The sequence below is a fragment of the Takifugu flavidus genome, chromosome 8 (genome assembly GCF_003711565.1).
Source record: "Takifugu flavidus isolate HTHZ2018 chromosome 8, ASM371156v2, whole genome shotgun sequence".
Classification (NCBI taxonomy): Eukaryota; Metazoa; Chordata; class Actinopteri; order Tetraodontiformes; family Tetraodontidae; genus Takifugu; species Takifugu flavidus.
In genome coordinates this window covers 13,089,550-13,114,046 of record NC_079527.1, presented here as the reverse complement: position 1 = coordinate 13,114,046, position 24,497 = coordinate 13,089,550, and the positions used below count along the sequence as shown (strand labels likewise).

General features: G+C 46.2%; 1 protein-coding gene across 3 annotated transcripts; it reads left to right on the top strand.

Annotated features, from left to right (window-relative positions):
• The first annotated feature begins 6,633 nt into the window (after nt 1-6,633).
• LOC130529674 (microphthalmia-associated transcription factor-like) lies at nt 6,634-24,248 on the top strand. Of its 3 annotated transcripts, none has more exons than XM_057040129.1 (10): nt 6,634-6,885; nt 13,333-13,570; nt 19,045-19,260; nt 19,332-19,427; nt 19,514-19,631; nt 19,793-19,885; nt 20,002-20,055; nt 20,144-20,219; nt 20,752-20,899; nt 21,024-24,248. In XM_057040129.1, the coding sequence occupies exons 1-10, from the start codon at nt 6,782-6,784 to the stop codon at nt 21,417-21,419; spliced, it is 1,539 nt and encodes a 512-aa protein (XP_056896109.1). In that variant the 5' UTR covers nt 6,634-6,781; the 3' UTR covers nt 21,420-24,248. The 3 variants fall into 3 exon arrangements, with proteins under 3 accessions (XP_056896109.1, XP_056896108.1, XP_056896110.1); XM_057040128.1 differs by having other exon boundaries at nt 19,999-20,055; XM_057040130.1 differs by lacking the exon at nt 13,333-13,570 and having other exon boundaries at nt 6,682-6,885; nt 19,999-20,055.
• The last annotated feature ends 249 nt before the right edge of the window (nt 24,249-24,497 follow it).

The window sequence follows — 24,497 nt, the reverse complement described above, 5'->3', positions numbered from 1 at the left end:
AAGTCGGAGTTGGCTCCTTGTGCTTACACGTTCCTTTGAAGACACCCACCACACTCGGACAAAACTGAAAAGTGTGTTTCACACATTTCCCACGCTGTTTCATCTTGCGCGACAGGGAAAAAAAGGCCAAGAAGCCATTAAAGGGAGATATTGCTGTGAATTCAAACAAAGGGGAAAATCCTGGCAGGATTTAAGGTGTGACTGTGGCTTTCAACATGTAACATGACCTCTGACACCTGACCCTCACTGGATTCGTGCATAATTGATGTTAAGTACATGGATACTCGTCATCCGAAATTAATAGTTCCTTTTCTGGTCTTAGGACGGCGAATGTCTTGGCTGTCATCAAGAAATCGCACACGGAATCTTTAATGCGTGTCCTGGCAGCGCAAAATGAATAAATAAATCATCAGAGGTAAAAGGACTCTAAGTACACAGCAAGGTTCCCTGGTTGGAGCGCGTGGGCTGGGGGATAGGCTGCAAGGATTAACGTCACACCTGATCTCATCGTGACTCACGTCAGCCATCATCATCATCATCATCATCATCATCATCATCATCATCATCATCATCCTTTGTGTATTTCCACCAGAATCCACCGACACCACAACGTCCGACTGCTTCTCCCAGGGGGAAAACGTGACAATGATGTCATCATGCAGCACAAACTGCGACCCTAAGCAGGGTGTTTTTACAGCGAAGCCCATTGTTGTATATCTCCTTATTGATAGAGAGTCATATTTTATCAGCAGAGGCCACGGCGAGAGTGGCCATATCCGCTTCTGTCTCATTTCCCAGTCACCAACGCGGCCATATATCACAGCCCTTGTTGTTATTACCTTCACCAAATGGAGGAGGGCTGAGCGTTTGCCTGAGTTTTTGCAGGATTTTGGGGAAAAAATGGGCAAATTTTACATAAATTTTGAATAAGGATGGAAAAAAAGGCCAAGAGGGAGCTACTGACATTGGGGTGAGAGCTTGGATAAGAGTCAAATTTGATTTTAATTTTAAATGGCTGCTTCTCGTTTACATACATACATTCTGAATTCCAGCAGATTTGAAAGAAGTCCAGAGGCGCCTTCCGATACTTTAATATTCAGGCGTTAATTGCTAGTGCTTTAGTGCTTTTAATTACTAATATTTTAAGCTGCTATTGGAAAAACTGACCTTCAGCAATTGTTTTGAAAGAAACTGAAAAGACCAAAGACCAAGATACCAAAAACGCAACACGCTGCAGATCATTAGTCTAACAAATTCCGGAGCATAAATTTTGTATTAGAGCTAATTCAAAGCCGTGCCCAGAGTTTGTAGTTAGTCCTGCAGGCATGGGGAGCCTACTAATTTGTGGCTCATCATTAGACACTTGTGGCACCCTTTCCCATCTGTTAGCGCTCTATGTTTACTATCTGCTATCTAATAGCAAAGATAGACAAATATTCAAGAAGTGCCCGGGATCCTGACAAGAGAGGCCTGTCTGATGGAGAGGCAATCAAATTATGCAGGAGCGGGGGCAAAATGTCATCAAAGGCGGCAGTTATTAGAATGAAACCTCGTTTAAATCCACGCAGAGCTCTGTGCTCCAAAGCTGCTTAAGTTTCCAAAGTGAGTGCAGCGGGTTCATCATCTGGGGAACACCAGCAAACTCACATAATTCCTTAAACCCTTAGATGCGTGAGTGTAAATTTAATGGTGCCAAATTATTACAAAGTATTTTAATTACAGGGAAAATTATCTGGAGGCAAACTTGATCAGTTTCCAAATTCCCCAAATATATTTAACTTGTTTGAAGCGCGTAGCGGCCGAAAAGCCAGCGCTGCAAATAGAGCGGAGGCTTTCGAGCGTTACGCTCTCAATTAATAGAGGTCCGCCACCAGTTGCCCTCCTTCACTGCGATTTACAGCTGTCACACTGACGTCCGTGAAATCACAAACTGCAGTTTCATTACAGACCATCTGCAGCAGCTTTCAGCAGAGCTCGGGGACGAGGCGCCGCGGCACCGACCTGAGCGGAGGGGACAAACCCCCATGAACGAGGGAGAGGAGCCCAGCACCAATGTTCTCACGCTGATATCATGGATGCTGATACCAAGAACCTGCACAAGACAGATGACTGAACTCTAATCCTCACCTGCCAGCTCGTCTCACTCTCAGCTTTCACCTTACGATGCAGATATTAGATTTATTCTCTCTGTGGCAAGTGTAGGAATGCGCGATTACTCGCCTGTCCAAAAATAGACACCCTCTGCCTTTGCTGCCTTCCTCTGAAAGTCTCAGGAAGCTTTGAGTCCAAAGCTGAAGCTTGCCAAATGATTGCTGAGGCGTTCCAGACGGAGGAGGAAGAGGATGGAGTTTGAATGTGCCTCTCCTGACGGAGGTCACTGACTGCCGTGACCCCCTCCCCTGAAAAGGTGCCGACCGTGATGAACGCCACAGGATGTCCTTCCTCACAAACAGAGTAGATCGGCGTGCACGTGTGTCACAACGGTTCCTGTTTACATGTACTTCCCTTCAGCCATGAGATACTGAGTCAATGTCAAGGCTTTTGTTTTGACTGCTGAGGTCGGGTTCTTCATCAGAAATATGAAGGGACCCAAATGAGTGAAAACCTAATAAACTGGTTGACTTTCACAGTGTTTGTGGCACCAGTGTAACCAGTAAAGTCTCCCACTATAGTGTGCCCCACTATACAACAAGGAGGAAGCACGAAAATGATCATTTCCAACCATCAATTGTAACCATAGTAACAAATTGCTTTCAGATCTAAGCAGTAAAGGCCACTAAAGCTGAAAAAGAAATAAGAGTGTCTGAGTGTGGAGTCATGTGGTGGACAGACGCGAGCGGCTGTGCTGCCAGTGGCCCAAAATGATGAATCATCTGGCATTTTTAATATTCCTCACCTGCCTGAATCAATATCTGTGCCTTCACGTGCTTTTTTAAAGAGCCTTTCTCCAAACACATGTCTGACCCAAGCATCTGAGCAGTATTGTCCATATCATCCTGTCTGAGGGCCAGGTTCCACTGTGCGAGGAGAACAATGAATGTGCTACAGTACTGTTGGGTGGGTTCCACCTGCCCCCCCCACCATGACTACACACATATGTCACACATTAAACAGGCACTTTCGCGCACACTCGCTTTTGTGCCGGGCTGCTGAAGTTCCCGGCGCTCTCCGGCTCTCCTGTGTTCGGATCACATGCGCCCATGAGCGGCTCTACTTTTGTCTCCTCGCCGCTGACTGAGGAGGGACGATCCTGCTCCATCACCATCGTGAATCCACTCTTACCTTTGTGCTCTCTCGGTCCCGCTTCGGCTGCCGATTGGAAAATCCTCCCCTGCCTGATCCCCGTTCAGCTCTCGTCTCCCTGGCTCATTTTACGTGTGGGGAGTCTCCGTGCAACAGCCGCGGTCCATGATCATCCTACTGTACCGCGTACGCACAGACGCGCACTCGCCTCGTATGGAGACACGCTCACCACGCCTTCACCCGCCGGCTATTATGTGAACATCCCCTCCTTCCCTCCCGTCCTCCCTGCGCTCCTCCCTCCCTCTCATCCAGCAGCTGCCGGCCGGCCTGGTTCACGCCGAATCCCCAGAATATTGTTGGCCTGGAGGCAGATCTGCATCCCTGAAACAGTCGATGGCTGGATTTGAAATATAATTAACACAATATCATCGTCACCATGGCAGCCAAAAGGAGAGAAAGGGCATTTCCTGTGCGTGTATGTCAAGAAATTAGTCATATATTCACCATTTTCAGTAAAAAAAATAAAAAAAACCCGGCTTAGTGGGTATCTGTACACAGTAATCATATGTTAATAAAAAATGAATAAAATAGGCTTTACTCTGTGTGCAAACTGTTTCTTTGAAATACTTTGAAACATGATATTATCCTCTAATGCTCAATTATTCTACTCATAGTTGAATAACCGGCATAAAAGCTCCTCATGTGGTGCAACAACGTGCTGTAATTAATCACTTTTTACACATACAATAGAACAATAAGTTACTGTCATCACTTTAAATTAATGTTTGAAATGATAATGATTATTTATCATGAATCCATCTCTTACAGGACTCTTATAGCTGTAGAATTTTAACCTTTGCGAAATGTTATCCAGGCCTCATTTACACTTAAATAAGCTCCATAACTAACTGTATGTATATGTCCTCCCCTTTGACCTGTTGCCATAACCAGGATGGAAAGTTGGCGAGGAGACTGGATTCACAGTTCATTAAACCAGACCCACCATAGACGCCCACAGTTGGGCCATGAGGTGTCTCATCATCGCCTCCAGCTGCACACAAACGCAAACAACATACATTTAATGTCATCCTGAAGCTGACCTACATTGAAATGCGGGTCAAAGGCAGCAGCTCTCGGCACCGCTCACACTAGAACCGTCCATCGTTCTGCTCTCATATTCAGAGGCCTGTTTACGAGCCTGTATAGCGTAAATTTAAATGAACAGCTAACACTGAAGACGGAGGCAGCAGATTTATAACGGGAGCTCAGTGATCAGATAGCTGGGTTGTGTTTTCACAGGCTACAGTAAATTTTGAACACTCACACGCACATGCGCACAAACACTGAATTGGTTACATCAGACATGAATAAGTATCTCATTAAGATCCCCCGAAACCATCTGTCCACTGAGCCTCATCAGAAAGATGCTCCACTAAACAAAAGACTGCGTTTCCCTCATTAAATTCGCCCCGATCGGAAAGTTGAATGCTATAATTTAAGGAACGTTGTTTTATTCCACTCATAGAATGCACGTATTTCAGGCATGCAGTTCTTTTATATATTTAAGGCTTTTGTCTCTCCCCTAATTTATGCAGGGAAGACAAAAGTGGGCTCCAATCAGCAGCTCTCAAGTAGGCAAACGTTGCTCAGCAGATGCTCCATGCAAATGAAGCAGCGTCACCAGTAATTAAAGAGTTCAGAACAAGACAATAACAGTGGACTACCTTGTATTTGCTCTCAGACAGACACGTGTGTGTGTGTGTGTGTGTGTGTGTGTGTGTGTGTGTGTGTGTGACCAGATGACAAGTATCCTTAATGTTCCTCTAAACAAACCCTTCTATTTTCCCTTCACCAGTGGTTTTATTCTAGTTTACACAGCAGCAGCAGCAGCAGCATTAACGTCCACTCTCTGTCGGCTGTTCTTCTTCTTCTCCTCAGGCGCCTTTGTCTCATGTTTCAGGATCTCGCTCTGGTTCCGCTCTGCATGGAGAGGAAGCTGGCAAACATGTCAGCAGCCAGTCTGGCGGCTGTGTCCCACGCAAGACCCGAGTGTGTGTCAACAGACAGTGAAGGCATGTTGTGTTTGTCCCCACACACCTGTGAAAAGCATCTTTCCTTTATCCCTGCTCTGTGGCTGTAGCTGTGGAAACGACTTCGCCTGTGCAACCTTCGGGCAGCGTGTGTTAGCTTGTGGTGCACAGTCAGGAGCCTCATTACAACATCTGGGTGCAACAATCGCGTTCAGACAAATAATCTGCTGACTCATGATCCTTGTGGTTCTTGATCTAAGCTATCAACATGTTTCATCCACAGATTCCAGGTCCAAGTCTACTTTCTAGGGGGGGGAAAGCATTTGCATGAAGTTTACATTGGCAAGATGCAACTCTAAACCAGTTCAGCAGGATGAGGGGAATGCAAATATTGAACATGAATTTCCATTTGAAAAGGAGAACCCCTCCACTACCCCCCCACCACCACCGCCACGCTGCATCGCCACACTATAAGCTCTATACCGCCACCAAGCGGTTGATTTGAGTCCTTAGAGGAGACCAAACTCTGGGGGTCGAGCGGTCAGTGGCGGTGAGGGGAGGACCAGCTCAAATCAGCTGTCTGTCAAACCACAGAGGGAGGACAGAGTCCAAGACGGACAGACCCTCCAAGTCAGATCGGTTCTGACCAGAAAGTGCAACCAAAAAAAGTTTAGTCAAAAATTAACCACGCATAAAAACCCTGCACAATATACATTATCGATTTTCAAAGGTTGTATTTGATAGCAGTAAAAAGATCTATTACTGATATTTATGAGTTGAAACTTGATCTGTAACACAGGCGGGGGAGGTTATATAATCAAAAGCTTCATTATGTCCTCAGGGAGCTTAATGCAAATGCGTTTTTGACAATAAAATTACTTTCTTACTAAAAAAATAATTTATAGAAAGTCTCAAAGCACAATATCCGCGCAAATGAACAATTTGATACGCTGTCAATAAAACTAAGTAGAAAATTCCTCAAAAATTGTATCTGTTCTAAAAACATTTATCCGATTGAACGAAATCAACAGCTTTGAAAGATTAATGCAAAGACGTATTAAAAGTTAAATATGAGTTAATAATTATTTCCCAGTCAAGCCGCGTCTCATATTCACCATCTTAGTTTTAATCACTAAATTAAGCGTAACGATTAACAGCTGTTCGCGTTGCATAAGAATTCGTGAAGGAAATGAAACTTTATAGCTCTTTCGCTGTGATCGCAAACGCGGCTTTGTAAAAATCGCCACCGACGTTCCAGCCAATCAAATATCCGCTGACATTGGCGCTCGCGGTGCATCCTGGGAGGTGTAGTTTCGCTGGCGCCGGGCGGCCGTCGGCAGCGCTGTGTCGTTGGTGGTGCGGGACTACAGTGCTCCTGGGCTCGGACGGAGGCGGCTCGCAGTGACAGCGGGTTGGTGCTGAGCGAAGTACGGCGGCACAAACACCGTCCGTCTGCTTTTCGGAGAGGTTTAACCTTTTTTGCCCCCCAGAAGTTGACCTCCGCAGGTATGCAGTCCGAATCGGGGATAGTGCCCGACTTCGAGGTTGGGGAGGAGTTTCAAGAGGAGCCGAAGACGTATTACGAACTGAAGAGTCAACCGTTGAAAAACAGGTCAGTTGTGAAGCCGAGGACAGTTATTTCCCACGCTGTGGCGCTTTTGGTGTTCGGGTGATAATTGGGCTGCACATTTTCCAAGTGTTGTCCCGAGTCCGTGCGTGTGCGTGCCTCCACCGCCGCCCCTGCCGCCCACCTTCTGTGGAGCTGGTCTCTCTGAAGCGGCTCCTCGCTGTTATCCTGTTGGCATCATTATGCAACGCTTGGGTGTTGTCCTGTCAACATCAACTTCAAATATTAGCATGTGGAACAGCGCACCGGTCACCGGAGAGGATGACGTGCGCGTTCCCCAGGAAAACCCAGTGTGTGCAGCTGCGCCCGGGACAAGTCGCGGTGCAGGTGAACCGCAGGGTCCAGTGCTGCTGCCACATATGCTGTGTTTATGTGTTAAATCCACCTGAGGCGAGGCCAGGTGGGTCCATTCAGGACATTGGCCGAGGAGAAAGTGCGCAGAATCGTGATCTAATAAACTTTTAGTGAACCAGCTGCAGCCTCAACGATCCCTCTGTTGTCTTGAGGCATCAACAAAAACTCTGCGTGTGACTGACCCGAAAACTATTTTCAGCAAAGAATCAGTTGACTCGGGTCCAGAGGGATTTGACCTTTCACCTGAGTCCTGCTGAATGATGTCATCTTTACAGGTTCTATCTGTTTGACAAAAAAGAAAAACCATGTTTGCAGATGCAGAAGAGCTACGCCATCCCAGACCTGCATGTTAACATTGACCCAGAGACAATTAGCTTAGCATAACAGAAATACTGGAAATGAAACTGCAGCCACGCAACGCTGACACGACTCCTGCTCTCCTGACAGCCTTAAGCAGACAAGACTTTAAAGATTTAGGAAGTTCCCGACACGACCGGGCCTCAGATGTTGTCCGTGTACTCCCCCCCCCCCTCCAGGGATGAAGCTATTAAGAAAACCAGTTTTTCTTTTCTTTTTTTTTGTCCTGATTGTTCAAGCACACCTAAGATAAAGAAAGGGAAAGTGAGCAGCAGTGGGGTTTTTACAATACTCCATTTAGTTCTAATCTCATTGGATGCACTGGAGCCACTTATGCTTGTTATTAGATTTTAGGGTGAGGTGCAGCCAGAATATGCAGACGTGTGATTTTAGAGGCATAAATGAGAGAACAGCTTCATTCTCACGTCCAGAGGGTATTTCCAGAAATCAAATGTGTCGATCCCATCGTTGTGCCTGAATCTAAATGGCCGCTCCTTCTCTAACGGGCTGAAGTTTGCAGGGATGCTGGCGCTCTGCTGCATGCATGGCTTCATTGTCAGGCTGCAGAAGACAGAGTGCCCCTGTGTTCAGACAGATGCTTCGAGACTCCTGCTATCTGTTTTCTTCCCTTCTGTCAGCTGACATCTTCTCTCAGTTTCAGTTTTATTCGCTTTTTCCCCCTCAAAAAAACTCAAAAACAAAAAAACTTCCAGAAGAATGAAAAGGGAAAAGAGAAGAGAGCCCCTGGCCTTTTAACCCAATTTGGTTAAAAATTAAACTAATTTCCCCATTAGCATAATGTCGTTACACGTCCGCGGCCTGAATCCAAACTGACTGGGAGAGCTGGTAGACGGCCTCCTCGCACAAGCCAACCAGTGCCGCCTGCACTGGAGAATCAGGGAATTTTTTCCCTTTTTTATCAGCCATTTCCTTCAGAATACACGAAGCTGAAGTTTGTTCTGTCCCACTTCCTCAGCCCGTCACATGAGGATGACCCAGCGCAACGACAGTCATGCTGAGTGTGTTGTAAGACAACCATGGGCAAATTGGGTAAAAGTGGGACCAACCTGAGCCGGTGCTCACATTAAACCCAGAGCGGATGAGAAGGTGTCATTTTTCTTCGAGGTTTCAGCCTTTTCCCTCTTTGACAGGAGACGCCGGCGGCTGCACACGGCGCCAGACTTTTGTGCCTAATATAGACGGGAGACGCGTGAAGGAACTAGTCCTCCATGCAGTGTAAATAAGCTGTATAAATTTAGCAGCGGAGGTGTAATATCTGAAAACGTGAGCGAGAGAAACTTTTCATACCTGCCGTCTCGGCAAATTCTGGTCCAACGTGATTCAGGGTCTGAGCTCCTCTGACTGACTGACTAATCCCATCCCATCATAAATAAATTCAGCTCTGCAGTGGCTCATTTTTGCAGAGCTTCACAGGGGTTATTAAAGTTGATGTCAGGGACAGCGAGCTCAGGTAGGGTGTCCCAGAAACCAGAGAAGCCAAAGGTTCATCCAAGATCTAAGATGGACCGAAGGGCAAAGTGACACAGGCAGGTGTTCTGGCTGCACAGATGATGGAATCGCTCTGCAGTAGCGACCACTTCCTCATCATTTGTTCTTCATTCGCGCCTGTGTTTGCTGCACATGTGTGCGCTCCACTTAAAATTCCATGGAAACCAACAGCAGATTTTGAAAACGCGTTAAATCTGCCGTGTGTGATCTCTGCTGACCTCTGTCGGCCAACGGCGGGAACTACAGCGTTGCATACGTCACAGGTTTTCACTTACTGTTATTGGCAGGTTAGCGCCTTAAACTCTGCCAAACATGGTGTGAAAAGATAAGTGCTGTATCTTGTCTGGAACATCTGTCAGGCTTCGTGGCTGAAATGTATAAAAGTTGTGGTGAGATGATATTTTGTCACTCGTCTGCTGGCGTCACCTTCACGGTGTCGGTATAACATCATCGTTCCAGCGTCTCATATCTCAATGTGCTGTGTGAGTGTTTACGTCTGCCTGTTCTCCCCTTGACTGTGCATGAAGGTGGCGCAGGCGCCTCACAGAAATAACACCCCGGTCATTTGAGTTATCCCAACTTCTCTTGGCGTTCTAAAAATGACATCCAAAGAACTTGATTGTATTTTTGGATGCTTTGCCAGCTTTGTCTGTTGTCAAACTCACACCGCTAAATCTAAAAGTGTCAAGCAAACTCAACGTATTCATCAAGTAATGGTGTTTTGTGTCGCGGCTCAACCGGATGGTAGTCTGACAGGGCGCCGCCGATGTTCTGAGGCGTTTGTTTCTTTGGTGACCGCCGGCTGTTGACTTTTGATGACCTTCTCTCTGTGTGTGAAGCACAGACGCTGTATGTTTAACAAGTTGCACCAATGTAAATACAGAGCCCTGACGCCTTCACCTGGGACGCCGACTCACCTGCAGTCAGCCCGTCTCAGTTCTCACCTTGAACCTGCAGAATCGACGGTCTAGACTTAGCGTTAGCTGGGCTAACGCCTGCTGCCGTGAATGAACGCATCACCGGGGTCACGACCCCCTGGGTGAAGATTCGTCGCCTGCAAGTCTCTGATGTAATGTGTGAACAAGACACCTGCGCCCAGAAGAACAAACACATGCGCTCATCGCGCAGAGGGACGGCCTTTTAGCATCGCAGCCGGCTGCCATAAATTTCAGCAGTCATCCATTTATAGCACAGTTATTACACACCGCGGCCCGACTGTGAGGAGATTTATTGGGTTAAATGACATTTAAAGTCTTCCTGTGTGCAGTTTGTGTTACACTGGATCACATTCAGCACTGCTTGAGGAGTCAGGTGTGTTTAGAATGCTGGTGGAACACTTGCACGTGCACTTTCTTAACCCAGAGTGCAGCAGCAGCACCTGTCCCTGTGTGAAACAATATCTGGGCTGAGGGAAGAGCATGTTCAAAGCACATCCACGGTCTCTCCGCTGCCCCGTCGTTCCACCAGATGGGGCTGGACCCTCTGCCGGGCTCTGAGTGGCGATTGGAGATTCCAGGCCAGGCCTTGGAGCCTCCCCCCCGTGACACACCAGCATGACTTTCACTGGCGTCCAAGGGCGGGTGGTGCACCTTCAGGAAAAAACAAACAAACATGGAGGCCGTGGGAGTGCAAGTGTACAGACCCTGCTCATTTAACTCTCAGTGAGTATGGACGCCAGTGATACTGGCGGCATGAGCATGTGTTTGACATGCGTGAGCGTACAGTCAGAGTGTTAGCGGCGTCGTCATTGGGAAAAGGGTTTGGCTCGTTTTAGGTGTGAACTTTAATTAAGTAGCTGTTGTCGTGTTTGGTTCCAGATTAATCTAAAGACGGGAGATTTGAATGATTATGTTCAACTGTCACAAATAAATGCAGCCTTCATAAAACTGAGATAATCATAAAAGTGTTGTAAAAAATTTTACAGTAGTGAAAACACAGCAGTTATAATAGTTGTTATCAGTTGTTTTGGCTGCGATCACTTTGACAGCTCTGTTAGCTGTTATCTCTCCACATTATATTCCAGGAGCAGCTCAGCGATTTGTTTGATTGAACCCTGAATTCACCCCTTTTTGGTTTAGTATTGCCTGGATGCAAAAAGTAGCATCTTTTAAAAAATCTCACCTCCATCTACGATCCTGTTTGGACTAATAAAGAATACAAATATGATGGAGTGATACAGAGATGACTTTGAAGCCTCTGTTGATTTTAAGTATTTTAAATTTGATGCATGTTCACACTGGAAATAAAACAAATCATGAAAATAATGAGGTGCTGCAGAGAAAATGATCCTCCAGTTGCTGAATTCCCGTGTTTATTAAAGTATGTAATGAAGTTTTGTTGTTACGCCATTTGTCCACTAGAGGGCACTACCGAGTCATCGTCTTTGCCTATAGGCATCCGATAGTGATATAATTTCTATAAGGTCTATCACATCAAGTCTCAGCAGCAGAACTAAATGAAAGCTACTTTCTATAAAAAAAACGACATTTGTCACCATCATCACCATAATTCCAGTGGCTCCAGCATAGATGATGGTAGATCCTCCTCATTTATGGAAGACACAAGGACTCTAAAGAAGTGTCATCTGCCATCTTTGGAATGTCGCCTCTTTATGGTCCTGATTTCTATAGTAGATATAAAGGAAAACTCACTGACAGTGCTGCGAAAATATTTAAATCCCAACTTTAACGCAGGGTCATGAGCTCGGAGAGAGATTCTCTGGCTTGTTTGAAGTGCAGAAGGTTTTAAATCTGAAGGTAGAGTTGTTTAACACCCCTGAGATGCTGTTGTTGTTGGTGTTGTTGTTGCTGCGGGTGACTTTGACAGTGTGATTTCTCATGCAGCCTGTAAAGGTGTGATTTTACTCTTTTATTTTAAGGATTTATGAGAATAGCTCCTGTCAAAATGACGTGTGTGCGTGCGTGTGTGCTGCCATGTTGTGTTTTACACTTGCTATTTTAAAAGAATTCAACCTAACAACACAGAGAACTCTTATAAAAGCAGATTAAAGAAAAAAAAATCAAAGGATTCTTTTCTGGCTCTAGAATTTAAGAAAAAGCTGTTAAATAATTTGATCCTGGGACTTTTGTTTGAAACTGAAAGATGAAAGGAAACAAAATCAGCCAGAGTCAGACAGACAATGGAATTATGGACATTAAAGCTGATTCTGTCAAGGTTCAAAGGAAGAAAATAAAACTTCCGCGCTCCTCTTTTAAAGATGCATTATTGCTCGTTGATTAACGCCATTTTTCTTTTTATAGCCTTTGCGCTCTTTGGCAGGGTTCAGTGGGAGGGGCCTGAAACAGTGAGATTATACACAGCGGTCAAGGGGGGGGGATTATGGTATGTTGGGGCTCAACACCAGCTGAAAATGCTGTCGGCTGAAGCTGTGTTTGACTCCACCGGCTAATTAGTGCGATTACTGCACAGCTGGATTGGCCAGACATTTTAGCGGGTTTTGTCAGTGGGATCATTCAGTCGATGAAGGCTTCGCACCGCCAACTTCTGCTTCAGCAGAGTTTCTCTATTTTAGGAGTGCGGAGCTGTCTGGAGAGCAGCGAGCTGTCTGAAGTCAAGAGAGTCGGGAAAACTGATGCAGACGTCTACAAATAAAGCGCTTCCCCTTTTGGGGAGCGGCTGGAAATGTATCTGGTCGCCTTTACGTTTTATATAGTACAGCAGCAACTGTTTATTAATAAACATTGATTTTCAAAGTAAGGAACTGTCATTAGATGGACTAGGGCCGGGAAATTCTCCAGGTTATCCTTGTGCATCCACGGCCCCACGGACCCCTGTGGGGTATCCTTCTCTGCTTGTTCCGTCTAAGCTGTGGAACGTCTGTGTGGAGCCTCAAGCGTCAGATCTTCCACGCTAATCACGAGCACTCGGTGCACAAACGTGTGACATAACCGCAAACGGCGTTGTGAAGAGGCTGCCATACCCATCCGGGCCACTAGGGGGTGAAAACTTTCCACAAAGGTCAACGTTTCTCTCAGATCTCTGGCCCTTCAATCACCCTTGTATTAACTCTTTCTTCTTCCTGTCTGCTCCGTTATTTCTCCTCACTGCTTGACCTCTCTTTCCTCGTGTGACCTACCCGTACCCTCTCTGCTTTCCCCTTCTTGTCTTTTTTTCCTCCACCTCTGTCTCGCCTCGCATCCCTGCCGCCTCTGCGCACTCATCTGACGTCTCTCATCTCTCCCCTCAAACCAGCTTGTCGGAGCAGCATGGGTCCTCCAAACCCCCGCTGGGCTCCTCGGCCATGACGTCGCGCATCCTGCTGCGGCAACAGCTGATGCGGGAGCAGCTGCAGGAGCAGGAGCGGCGGGAGCAGCAGAGGCAGCAGGCCGCGCAGTACCCGCAGACGGGCACGGCCCAGACGCCCGCCATCGGCGTCAGCATCCCGGCCAGCCTGCCACCTGTCGCTCAGGTGCCGATGGAGGTGCTGAAGGTGAGCAGGAGCGGCTGTTGCGTGCGAGCGGCCCAGCAGGAGGGCGGAGATGAAGCAGATGAGTCAAAGTTATTCACGTCTGTGTGTCAGTTTTTCACCTCTGGATTTAATGTGTCACTGTTGCAGTCTGAACGGTGGAGGTGGCTCCGTATTTATAGAGTTTATTAGCATGTGTGTGTGTGTGTGTGTGTGTGTGTGTGTGTGTGGTTACTGAGGCAATTATGGCTTTACTATGACTGTGTGCAAAAAAACACAGAAGTGAGTGAAGTGTGTTAAAATGCGTATACGGGGATTATCTTTCCCGAGAGAATTCCTCCTGAATGCATGCTGTGCTTCCAGCCATTTGGATTTAGCCATCTTTAATCCTATTTGCTCAGCTAGATTCACATCTTTTCGTAGCTTTGATTCCTTGGCAGTCCAAGGGACAGGAGCCCGCTAAGCTTTTTCTGTACGAGTAGAGGCCATTGTGCTCACTTTAACGAGGCGTTGGGGTAAGTTGTATCTCTTTAATTACAGCGTACGCGCGAGAGCTGCTTGATCTTCGTCCAACTTTGTCAGAGATATGCTGCTTTTGTGTTTAGATGTTGTTGTTTGTCCCGCTTGACTTATTTTCCGGTAAATGTTCCTTTCAATCGCTGATTAGTGGCAATTAAGCAACCTTGGTGTTTTTTAAGATTTAGACTTAAGACTTTTATGAAACACATTTTGGCGGATATGTGTCGAGAACATTCACACGCATACTTATTTATGGGAGATAAAAGGTCATCCCACACACACACACACACACACACACACACACACGCTGCTTGGTGGAGCGAGTTCCATCCTAAAATTGTGTGTTTCTGAACTCTTTCTGAACTTCTGCCTGCTTTAAGGGTTCAGAAATGATGAGCAGTTACTGTTAAGGACACGTTTCTTTTTAGAAATTCTGAATTCTCGTCAGAATGATAAAAAATAATGACACATCCAGTGGTTTTGGTTGCGCAAATAATTAATCTGCGATTGCTGGGAAATAGCTAAAACCTGCTCGAGCAATGCAAAAACGTTGCCGCTGTTGTGTGAACGAATAAGCGGTCGATTATTAGGAGTCTCTGACTGAAACGTGGCTGTTTTAAGGGCAGTTTCGTAATCCTTGAATGGTAAAGAGAAGTTTTATTTGGAGCTTTGAGTAATCTTTGACCAAATCCACCCACAACACATCAACAGCACCGGGGGATTTCATGGCTGCTTGCTCTGCCACACTTTCATCACCCTGGATGTGTGTGGCATGGGCAGCAGTGACTGACAGCTACAGTCCACCCCCCCGCCCAGCGTAAACATTGCTTATTCTTAATAATCTGCAGCTCTTTGAGAGATTTAGGGCCACCCCCTCCCTCTGACCTTGTGTACAATACACTCAGTTTGAGTATTTAGTTTCATGCTTTTTGCCTTGATGAGAGCTTACAGACATTCTTCATTGACTGAAGTCCTCAAATGTAAAAAAAAAAAAAGAAAGAAAGCTGGTCCAGCTTGGCGCTGTTGAGCTGGGTTAACCTGCGCCCCTGTCTGTGGGTAGATTAGCAGAGTCCACACACGGCTCAGGGGTACCAGGCAGAGCTGCGAGACCTCAAAAAGTGCAAACATTAAGCTCAGATGAGTTTATCTAAAGACTGATTGGACCCCTAATTAACCAAGTGACCTCTGACCTTATAGGGAATAAGTAAGGGATCAGTTTAGGGATCAAGACAAAGGCGAGCACAGCCTTACCACACACTGAAGGCTAATTCAGCGAAGAATGCTCGTAATTAGCCCCACCGCTTTCATTCCATGGCATATTTAGGAGGGAAAAAAACAGCGCTTTGAAATGTACGTCGGACAACTTCCTGAAAGGGTTAAAAAAAAAACGTTTCTAGATATTTTCTTTCATCAGATCAATGGGCCATAAAATGAACTAAGGACCCTTCCAGTCCGAACATGTCGCAGGTTTTTGGGGGATTATACAATTCATACGTCCCGTATATCTCGTATACGTCCAGAAAGAGCGCTCAGATGTCTCATTTAGGTTCACTCGTGTATTAACGCGCTCAGACCGCTAACAGAAATGTTCTTTGTTCTCTGTGCGTGTGTTGATGGGAGATTGTAGCCAATTTACTCAGGCCGCGCCTCTTTTCTCCCTTCATGAGAAGTTTAACTCGATGTTTCACATTGGGGGGGGGATCGTTTGTGTTTCCTGAGGGTTCGCATCATGCCATCATGCCATCATGTCTCTTCATCCCGCCGTTGATGTCTGTGAGTTCCACAGAACATGCTGGCAGCTTAACCGGGACAAAGTGCTCCATTCTTCTGGCCCCTGTAACAAACGGGTCCATTCTTCTTAATGTATCCTGGAATCGTCCAAAGCATCCATGAAAAGAAAACAAAACCAGTGTCCTCTGTGAGTCCAGCGGGGACACTTGTGCTCATGTCTGCAGGGGGCACCTGAGACTCCGGGGCCGCGTTTTGGTCTGTTGACGTCTGAAAAGGGACCGATAAACAAGTGTTGTCGGTTCACGTATATAAAAAGTGGTGGCTGGTGTGACGTCTGTTACATGCTTGAGACACGTGTCCCAGTGTAGGACAGTTCAAAAGGCCTCTTTATCTCATTATATATTGCAACTTAAAGTATAGAATCCATTCCCAGGGAATCCCCTCTCCGACTTCTAACAACAAGCAGGTCGTTTTCCTCAGGCTTAACAAGAGAAACACTTATTGGTGACAAAAGCAATAACAAGGCCCTCGATTAAGGATTATTACATGTTTATTAGCCATGCGGAGGTACAAGGCTTTCATCATGTTTATATCCGTCCAGCCAAATGTCAACAGAAGGGCCTTAAAGTCTTTAAGCCTCAACCAGCCACATTCAAACATGTCGACCTGAAGTCAGTGAGTAAGAGGGGTCACAATCACGCCTCTGGCTCTCAGTGATTAATATGCTTTTATAAGAGACCTGAGTTTTAAGCTGTCCCTGTGTGTGTGTGTGTGTGTGTGTGTGGTGTGTGTGTGTGTGTGGTGTGTGTGTGTGTGTGAGGACACAGACAGTCAGAGACGCAGTTGCAGCAACAAAGATGCTTCTGTGTGTGCGTATGTTATGCACTGATTTTCAGCCTTGTGATCCAGACCCAGTAAAGGTCAGGAGGTTACAGGAGCGCAGGAGCAAAGTGAAGCTGCGCCACGCGTGAACGTTTTCACACACTCAAACGGATCCCACAGCCCTGCTGAAAGCAGCTCGATGGATTTTTTTTTTCCTAATCACTTTAAAACATTCTAAAGTCCGACATCTTCCGAGAACCTCCAAATCGTTCCAACGGTCACGGCTGTGCTTTAGTGACCCCCAGTGGCAGAAATGTCTCAGGTCGGGGTCGGCGTGACAGAGAGGAGACCGGTACCTGTCTTTCCAGTTTCCCCAGCACTTCAAAAGGGGAAAGGTCACGTGACACCAAGTCCAGTTCGCTCTTAGCCTCCACCAGATGGGTCTATACCCTTTCCACGCGTGCACGTGCAGCCATTGAGGGGAGAGGTCGCAGCCCTCCGACGGCAGCCGGGGTTTCGGTTCCTCCTTCAAGGGCTCCGAATCGGAGACATTCCAGTGGCTAAATCCAAGCGTCACGTTTGGTTCCTCTTCATTCGAACAGCTCATCCAGTTTCCTGGTGTGTCATAAATGTTCCATCTCTGTACAGATGAGGCATCAAACGTCCTCCTTCCACATTAGATTATCATGATTAGATTAATAATCAACACGACACAACTTATTGAATCAATACGGATGATGGGTAATAGTTTAATGACCCATCAGTCGCAGGTGCGCGCCAAATCATTTGATTTTGTGTAAAAAATTGGTCGGTAAAAGTGCTGAGTCATAATTCCAAGATGGTAACAGAGGGGAATTATCCTCAGAATGTTATCATTTGATGGCAGTAATGATTTTAAAGTGCCTCCATCATCATCAGACCAGCACTAACGAGTCCCTCCAGGACTCGAGCTCAAAGCCAGACTGGTTTATGAGGCCGTCACGTGCTGCCACTACGTCGACTTCAACCCTGCGGTGAGGATTTACAGCTGCAGGTGGTCTCAGTCTCACCTGGGGGGACGTATGTAAATCACCCTCTCACATGAGGCCCCCCCCTGTGAGCAGGCTTTGTTCTGACAGTCACGGTCCAGCAGAGCCCAATATTTACCTTCCTAAAGTTCGTTGCGACACCTTCACAGGTGCCTCAGCAGACAGTGTTCAAGCGGTGAGACTTGATCGGCAGTTATTCCACATCTTATCGCGCATTCTTGGAAAAGCCACGGAGCACAGACAAAAGGAATTTCACAGAAACGGCCCAGAGTTCACCAAACGGCTCCGACATCCTGAGCTCTCCTAATGAACCCAAATCCTCTGAGCTTAAACCCCACGAATAAAAAAGAAAAGAAAAAAAGCCGAGAATCTCGATTCACTGGATTTTTAGGTGCGCTTCGTCCGAAGCGGGCGCTTGGAGGAGCGACTTTGAGACGTGCGGAGCAGAGGGGCAAACAAACAGAGTTATTGTTTGTGTTGTGCTGAACTGGATGCACCAGCATCCACAGGGCTGAGAGGGCGAAGAAGGGAAAAAATGGAGTTGTGGCAAAGCGAGCGCCCCGGGCATGCAAAACAAAGGAGCTAACTGTTAGCACCACATCCTCACATCAAGTGACACACCATAAAGGGGTAAATTCAGATTTTACATATAACAACAGAAATTTGAAAAAGCTCATTGTGCTTCGCAGCCGTTCCCTGACATGCATAACTAATTCCTTCACTGGCCTTTAAAAGATGAGCAGGAGGTCTCTGTCTTTCCAGGCTCAGTCTTTCTGCTGCAAGCCAGCGGCGAGCAGCTCCCCAACTTATTAGTTTAGGCTGGAAAAGCGGAGTTCTTGTGTGGTTGAGGTTTAATTTGGACCGATCCGCTCACTGTTAAAAATGCTCGAGATGCTGGGATATCACCCCTATGAGGTAAGTTTCCCTTTTTGTGGAATAGGTTTATACAAGATCTACAAATTAAGCTGTGTGTGCATTTAATAATAAACTTTGCGTTGTCACTTAAAAAGAAAAAACTAAACAGGGAAGCTATGCTGCTAATAGCATTAGCGCTAAACAGGAAGGGTTAAATATAGAACTCAATGGTGAGCTGGAAGCAGCGTTGCTTTATTTAATTTCTCCCAAGTTTCATCAGCTTTAGCTCGTCACTCCTCAATGCTTGATTTAGGAGTCAGATGGATGCAGTGGAGACACCAGCGTGCGCATCTGTTTGGATTACTAAGTGGGCTATAAATGAAACTCGACAGTCCTGAATTGAAGCCTTTGAAATCTGCTATTTTAGTAACACAACACTTATCACCAAAGGCTTTTTTACAGTCTTTTTCTGCTGATAAAAGATTCTCCTGAGTCTGTATAATCTGATCTAAACGGATCGCCCTGTTCTGCTTCCTGTGCCAGGTCCAGACTCACCTGGAGAACCCCACCAAGTACCACATCCAGCGCTCGCAGCAGCAGCAGGTCAAGCGCTACCTGGGTAAACTCGGCTCGCAGGTGTTGAGCTTGCCCTGCCAGAGCCAGTCCTCTGACCACGGGGGCATGCCGCCAGGGCCGGGCAACAGCGCCCCCAACAGCCCTATGGCCTTACTGTCCTTGAACGCTAACTGCGAGAAAGAGGTGCGGCCACCTTTACTGACAGGAGTTTTACGTAATGATAGATTTGATCTGAGATGTGATTCTGTGCCTAGATGGATGATGTCATCGATGACATCATTAGCCTGGAGTCCAGTTACAGTGACGACATGCTGGGCCTGATGGATCCAGGACTGCAGATGGCTAACACGGTACCTGGCATACTTAAAACCCTGCAATGGGCCAAAGTGGACCAGCATCTGATCTGTTCTCACACATTTGTCCCTGATGCCTCCAGATCCCGGTTCCTGCTAATCTGATGGACATGTACGGAAACCAGGGCATGCCCCAGCAGGGTCTGCCCATCAGCAACTCCTGCCCTGCCAACCTGCCCAACATCAAAAGGGAATACTCCGGTAAGCAGCAGGATTGACTCCTCTTCCTGAAGACTCTGCTCTCCGGGCTTTTGTGCATCCTTATATTCAGTCCAGTTCCTGTGATCCACTCCTGATTTTAGCCTCTTTGCACCTGGGTCCATTCTGCACATATTGACACTGATTTCTTTCTGGCCGTATAGTTTCACAATCCCCGGCCATCATGCACATGCTGGACAAATCTGGATCCTGTGGCAAATTTGAAAACTATCAAAGGCCTGAAGGGTTCCCTGTGGGTACGTGTGGGTCATGCACCTCCAGAACCAGAGCCCAGCTCCACTTCTGTTAGCTTCCTCTGCACTTGGAGACATGTTTGATTGTATTGGTAATCCAGCCCAATTTGTTCCAGAAGCTGAGGTCAGAGCAATGGCGAAGGAAAGACAGAAGAAGGACAACCACAATCTGAGTACGCTACTTTTGGGCTTTCATGGCATTGAAACACTTCTCCCCATTAAACCTCTGACCTCTGCACCTTCTCCTGTCTTCCTTTGTAGTTGAGAGACGACGGCGATTCAACATCAACGATCGGATCAAGGAATTGGGGACTTTAATTCCAAAGTCCAACGACCCGTAAGTCCTCTCTTTATACACTGTAAACATTTTTATTTTTTTTAAAAACCACATAAGTGAGGTTGTCCCGAAAAGAGTCACGAGGCCGCCTGAGTGTGAAACAACCTCCAGTTCTGATCTGAAGCTAACGAGGCGCCACCAGCCCGACTGATCACGTAGATGTAACCCAAAAAAATCAGCAGAATCGCCTCTTTGTCCGAATGTACCGCTGCTGCACGGGTGGGGGGTGGGGGGGGTGGACACCCTCGCTGAGCCGTGTGGCTGCAGGTTTTGGTGGGAGGGGGGCAACATCATCCCGGGACAATTGATTCGGGACATCGGGGACCTCTGGGCTTCTCAGGACCCTCGGGGTCAAACTTATGACTGCTTGTGATCCCAGTGTCCACCTCTTCTGACCCCATCATCCCCCCCCCCCACCCCCTCAGCCCTGGAGCCACCGCAGGAACATTTCTCTTAAATAGCTCCAACGTGAATTTTTCTGTGGGAAATGACATCACTGCAAAATAACGGCCCGTTTGTGCGTCACTCAAAGGGACATGCGCTGGAACAAAGGCACCATCCTGAAGGCCTCCGTGGACTACATCAGGAAGCTGCAGCGGGAGCAGCAGAGGGCCAAGGAGCTGGAGAACCGGCAGAAGAAGCTGGAGCACGCCAACCGACACCTGATGCTGAGGATACAGGTAAACCTGGGTCGCAGGGGTGTCTAGCAGCAGAGCGTCTCTGTTAAATTTAGCTCATGAAATGTGTATATGTGGAAAGTCTTCATGGCCCAGTGTCTCCAACGGTGCTGTTTGTGGTCCGCAGGAGTTGGAGATGCAGGCGCGGGCTCACGGTCTCGCCATCGCATCTTCGGCGCTCTGCTCCGCCGAGCTGGCCGTCCGCACCATTAAGCAGGAGACCAGCCTGGAGGACTGTCACCAGGACATCTACACGCTCCACCCCCACCACCCGCACCACCCGCCCTGCACCCCGGAGACGCCCGGGACGCTGGAGCTGAACGAAAGCCACGCCAACTTCCCCAAGGGTCACTACGGCGTCCAGGGCAAGCCGGGCTCCAAACTCAATGACATCCTCATGGAGGACAACCTGTCCCCGGTGAGAGGGGGGGACCCCCTGCTCTCGTCCGTCTCCCCAGACACATCGAAGGACAGCAGTCGTAAGAGCAGCGTGAGCATGGATGAAAACGAGCAGTGCTGTTAGCGCCCCCTACAGGAAGACGCCTCAGCTGCATTTTCAAAAATGGCTGCGAGTGGTGGCGTCAGCAGCTAAGACACTCTCAGACTCTTCATCGTGTGTCTTTTCCCACCCCCCCACCCCCCCACCCCTGTTTACATGTTCCATTTTTTTTAAATTACATTTTTGGACCGTTTTTCTTGTGATATTTGCCTTTTAAACCCCTCAACCTTGATTTCAAGGAGTGATTATGAAGTATGTTTCTTTAATCAATGCTTTGACAATGAGTTACAAAACTAGAAGTTTTTATATTTAAAAAATTATATATATGCATATATATATATATATATATATGCAAATATATATACATGCATTTATCTTTGTATAGAGGCTAGTTTAAGATTATATTCTTTTGATTCCAAAGAATCTAGGGATGTTGTAAATCATGGTCGGATGTAGATACTCTGTGGTGAGGTGATCACTGCTTTTTAAATCACTAGAGATCCTAGAAGAAAAAACCTATTTATTATTACGGTGTTTTACACTCCTCGTGTCTTAGATGAAACTTGAACGTGTTGATGCCTTATCCAGATGTGTACGCGTCCATGTCGTGTTGCTGTGCACGCTTCGGCTGTTAGCTGAGTCTCTGTCGGTCTTCCAGTTGAAATTCCTTGGAACTGCTAATTATCCTGTAAATTTGATCTTGTTTATGTATCGACTGTAAAACAAAAAAAGAAATCTTAGCAGACATTCCCCACAAATATAGAGATAATGAAGGAACTTAAAACTAAATTGTGACAAAAAGAAATGAACCCCAACAATTGTTGGTTTTAGTCCTTAATCAGCCGTAATGAACACAGGAGAGCATCTTAGGCAGCATTCTGCTCCTAAATATACATTCCTTCCTACCAAAATAAAATAAATTTGATGTTTTCTTTTCAAAATTCAAATGCAAATGATAGAAAACATACATTCTCTGGTGTAGCCCCCAGAACCAAACTGATTTATGGTGGGTTTATTGTCCCAGAGTTCAGTCAGTTAAAGATTTAAATGGTTTTAGGTTTGATAGCAGCGGTGGAACCTTTTCTCAAATGTTTCTCCCACTCAATGTTGTTTTCCCTTGATGTGAATATCAGATCTGACAAGGAATATAAGGAGACAGCTTTAGTGTTTTATATGAACAAGATCCAAACACTGGAACAAACCGTGCAAATCGTAATGTGATCGGTTCTTTTTTAATCTAACGTAAACTAATGATTGTATTTGGCTTTTCAAATGCATGCACAATAACTTAACACTGTAGATTATGATTGTTGTCAACATTAGGAGTTTGTTTTTAGCGGTCGTAGCATAACTTTGCCTTTGTGAGGAACTGCTGCCAGACACTGAGAGCCCTGTTACAGCCTGTTGAACTATGCAATGTTGAAGTGGACATGGACGCGACCTCCTTATGCATTAAGTCCATAATTAGTGCCTTAACGTTGTTTATGCAGCAGGAATACCAGTTGCTTTAATATCAAGTTAACCTGGAAGTCAATCTTTAATCATGGAACCCCAAAGTTCAGCATTAAATTAGCAGTGAGAGCTTAATGTTCACAATAACATGGTGTTTTTTTGTTATTCGCACCATTTTTGGCAGAAGAAATCTTCCTTGCTGCTTTTTTTTAATATGATTTTATTTTGAAACTATTTTAGCCGTCCTCCCTGAAGCCAAACTAAATTTAGCCTGAACAAACACAGTACGCAGTCAGTCAACTGTTATTGAACAAGGTCGGTTTGTAAGGTTGCGTTTTCCTCCAGTACTAGCAGGAAGCAGGAGCAGATCTTTTTTTTTTTTTTTACTCATTTCTGTCAAGTTAAAGTTGTCAAACACAAAAGCGGCTAGCTTTTTAGGCAGCTAAGAACCCTGAATGGAACCACATATTAGACACAGCCTTGATTGTTTTGGCTCTTTGACTAATTAGCACATGCTAACACACTAAATTGCTGGGAAAAAACTGAATGTGCACCTTGTAAACATCCACACCACAGTGCAAAATCCATCCCCTGTCAGTCAGCTCCACAGATGGTTGTAGCTTCTAAGTATTTATGTTTACTGTATATTATTTGTGCATTTAATACTGAACATTTGGGGCAGTTGTGCATTTTACTTTGTTTCGGGGTCGAATCTACACAGTAGGCAGACTTCAAAGTTTCGTTAAAATGTTCATAATGAGCAGTGACGGCTGCCGAACACGTTGCCAAAATGATCATTTCATATGTAAATAAATAGCAGCGTCATCACAGATGTAGCAACTGTTTGTGGTGTTTTATTATACCAGTTATTATATTTCGGCTGTAATCTGAATTATAAAGTCAGTATAAATACATCCTTGACACCAGTAGTTGAAGAGTTGAGGAGTCATTTGAAATCTCTGCAGCTCTTATGTGCATATGACAATCCTGACCAGCAGGTGGCGACAAATCAGTCGGTCAGCTTTTTTTTAAGTTTCTGGACTGCAGATAGCAACAAAATCCCTTATGCTGAGCCCTGAACACTGCACCAAACATTTCTCGATCATCTAAACCCAGAAATGAGACAGAAATGACATAGCTGTGGGGAAGCCACCACTGAGATCCCTCAGAAGGACTGTCACTTTTTCTAGTTCTGGATGAACAATCACCTCTTCTGGTCTCTATCGTGTAATTCAATGGTGATAAGCTTCTCCGCTGATGTTGCAACTGTCCTTTTTTGCAGCTTGTACGACCTGAATGTGGCGACGGCTCATGTAAACGCTGGTTTCAGACAAGTGGACTTAATCGGTACTTTGTGGAAATCATGTCAGACGATAATATTAAAGGTTTTGTGCTAATGTTTGCACCTTGTTTGTGTGTGTGTGTAGAGCGTCTGTCAGTCCAAAAGGGGTTTTTACAGGGCAGGGGGGCCTTTTTAGGAGACACCTTTTAGGCAGTAGTGGCCCTGAAACGTACCAATTTCAACATTTTACCAATTGTGCTCCATCGTCCTCCTCATACCTTAAAAGCCCCTCCCCAGGTGACTGTCCAGAAGGCCTCCTGACCAACAGAGGCTAAATAAAAGTGGTTTGTAGAGGACTGGAGCAGACA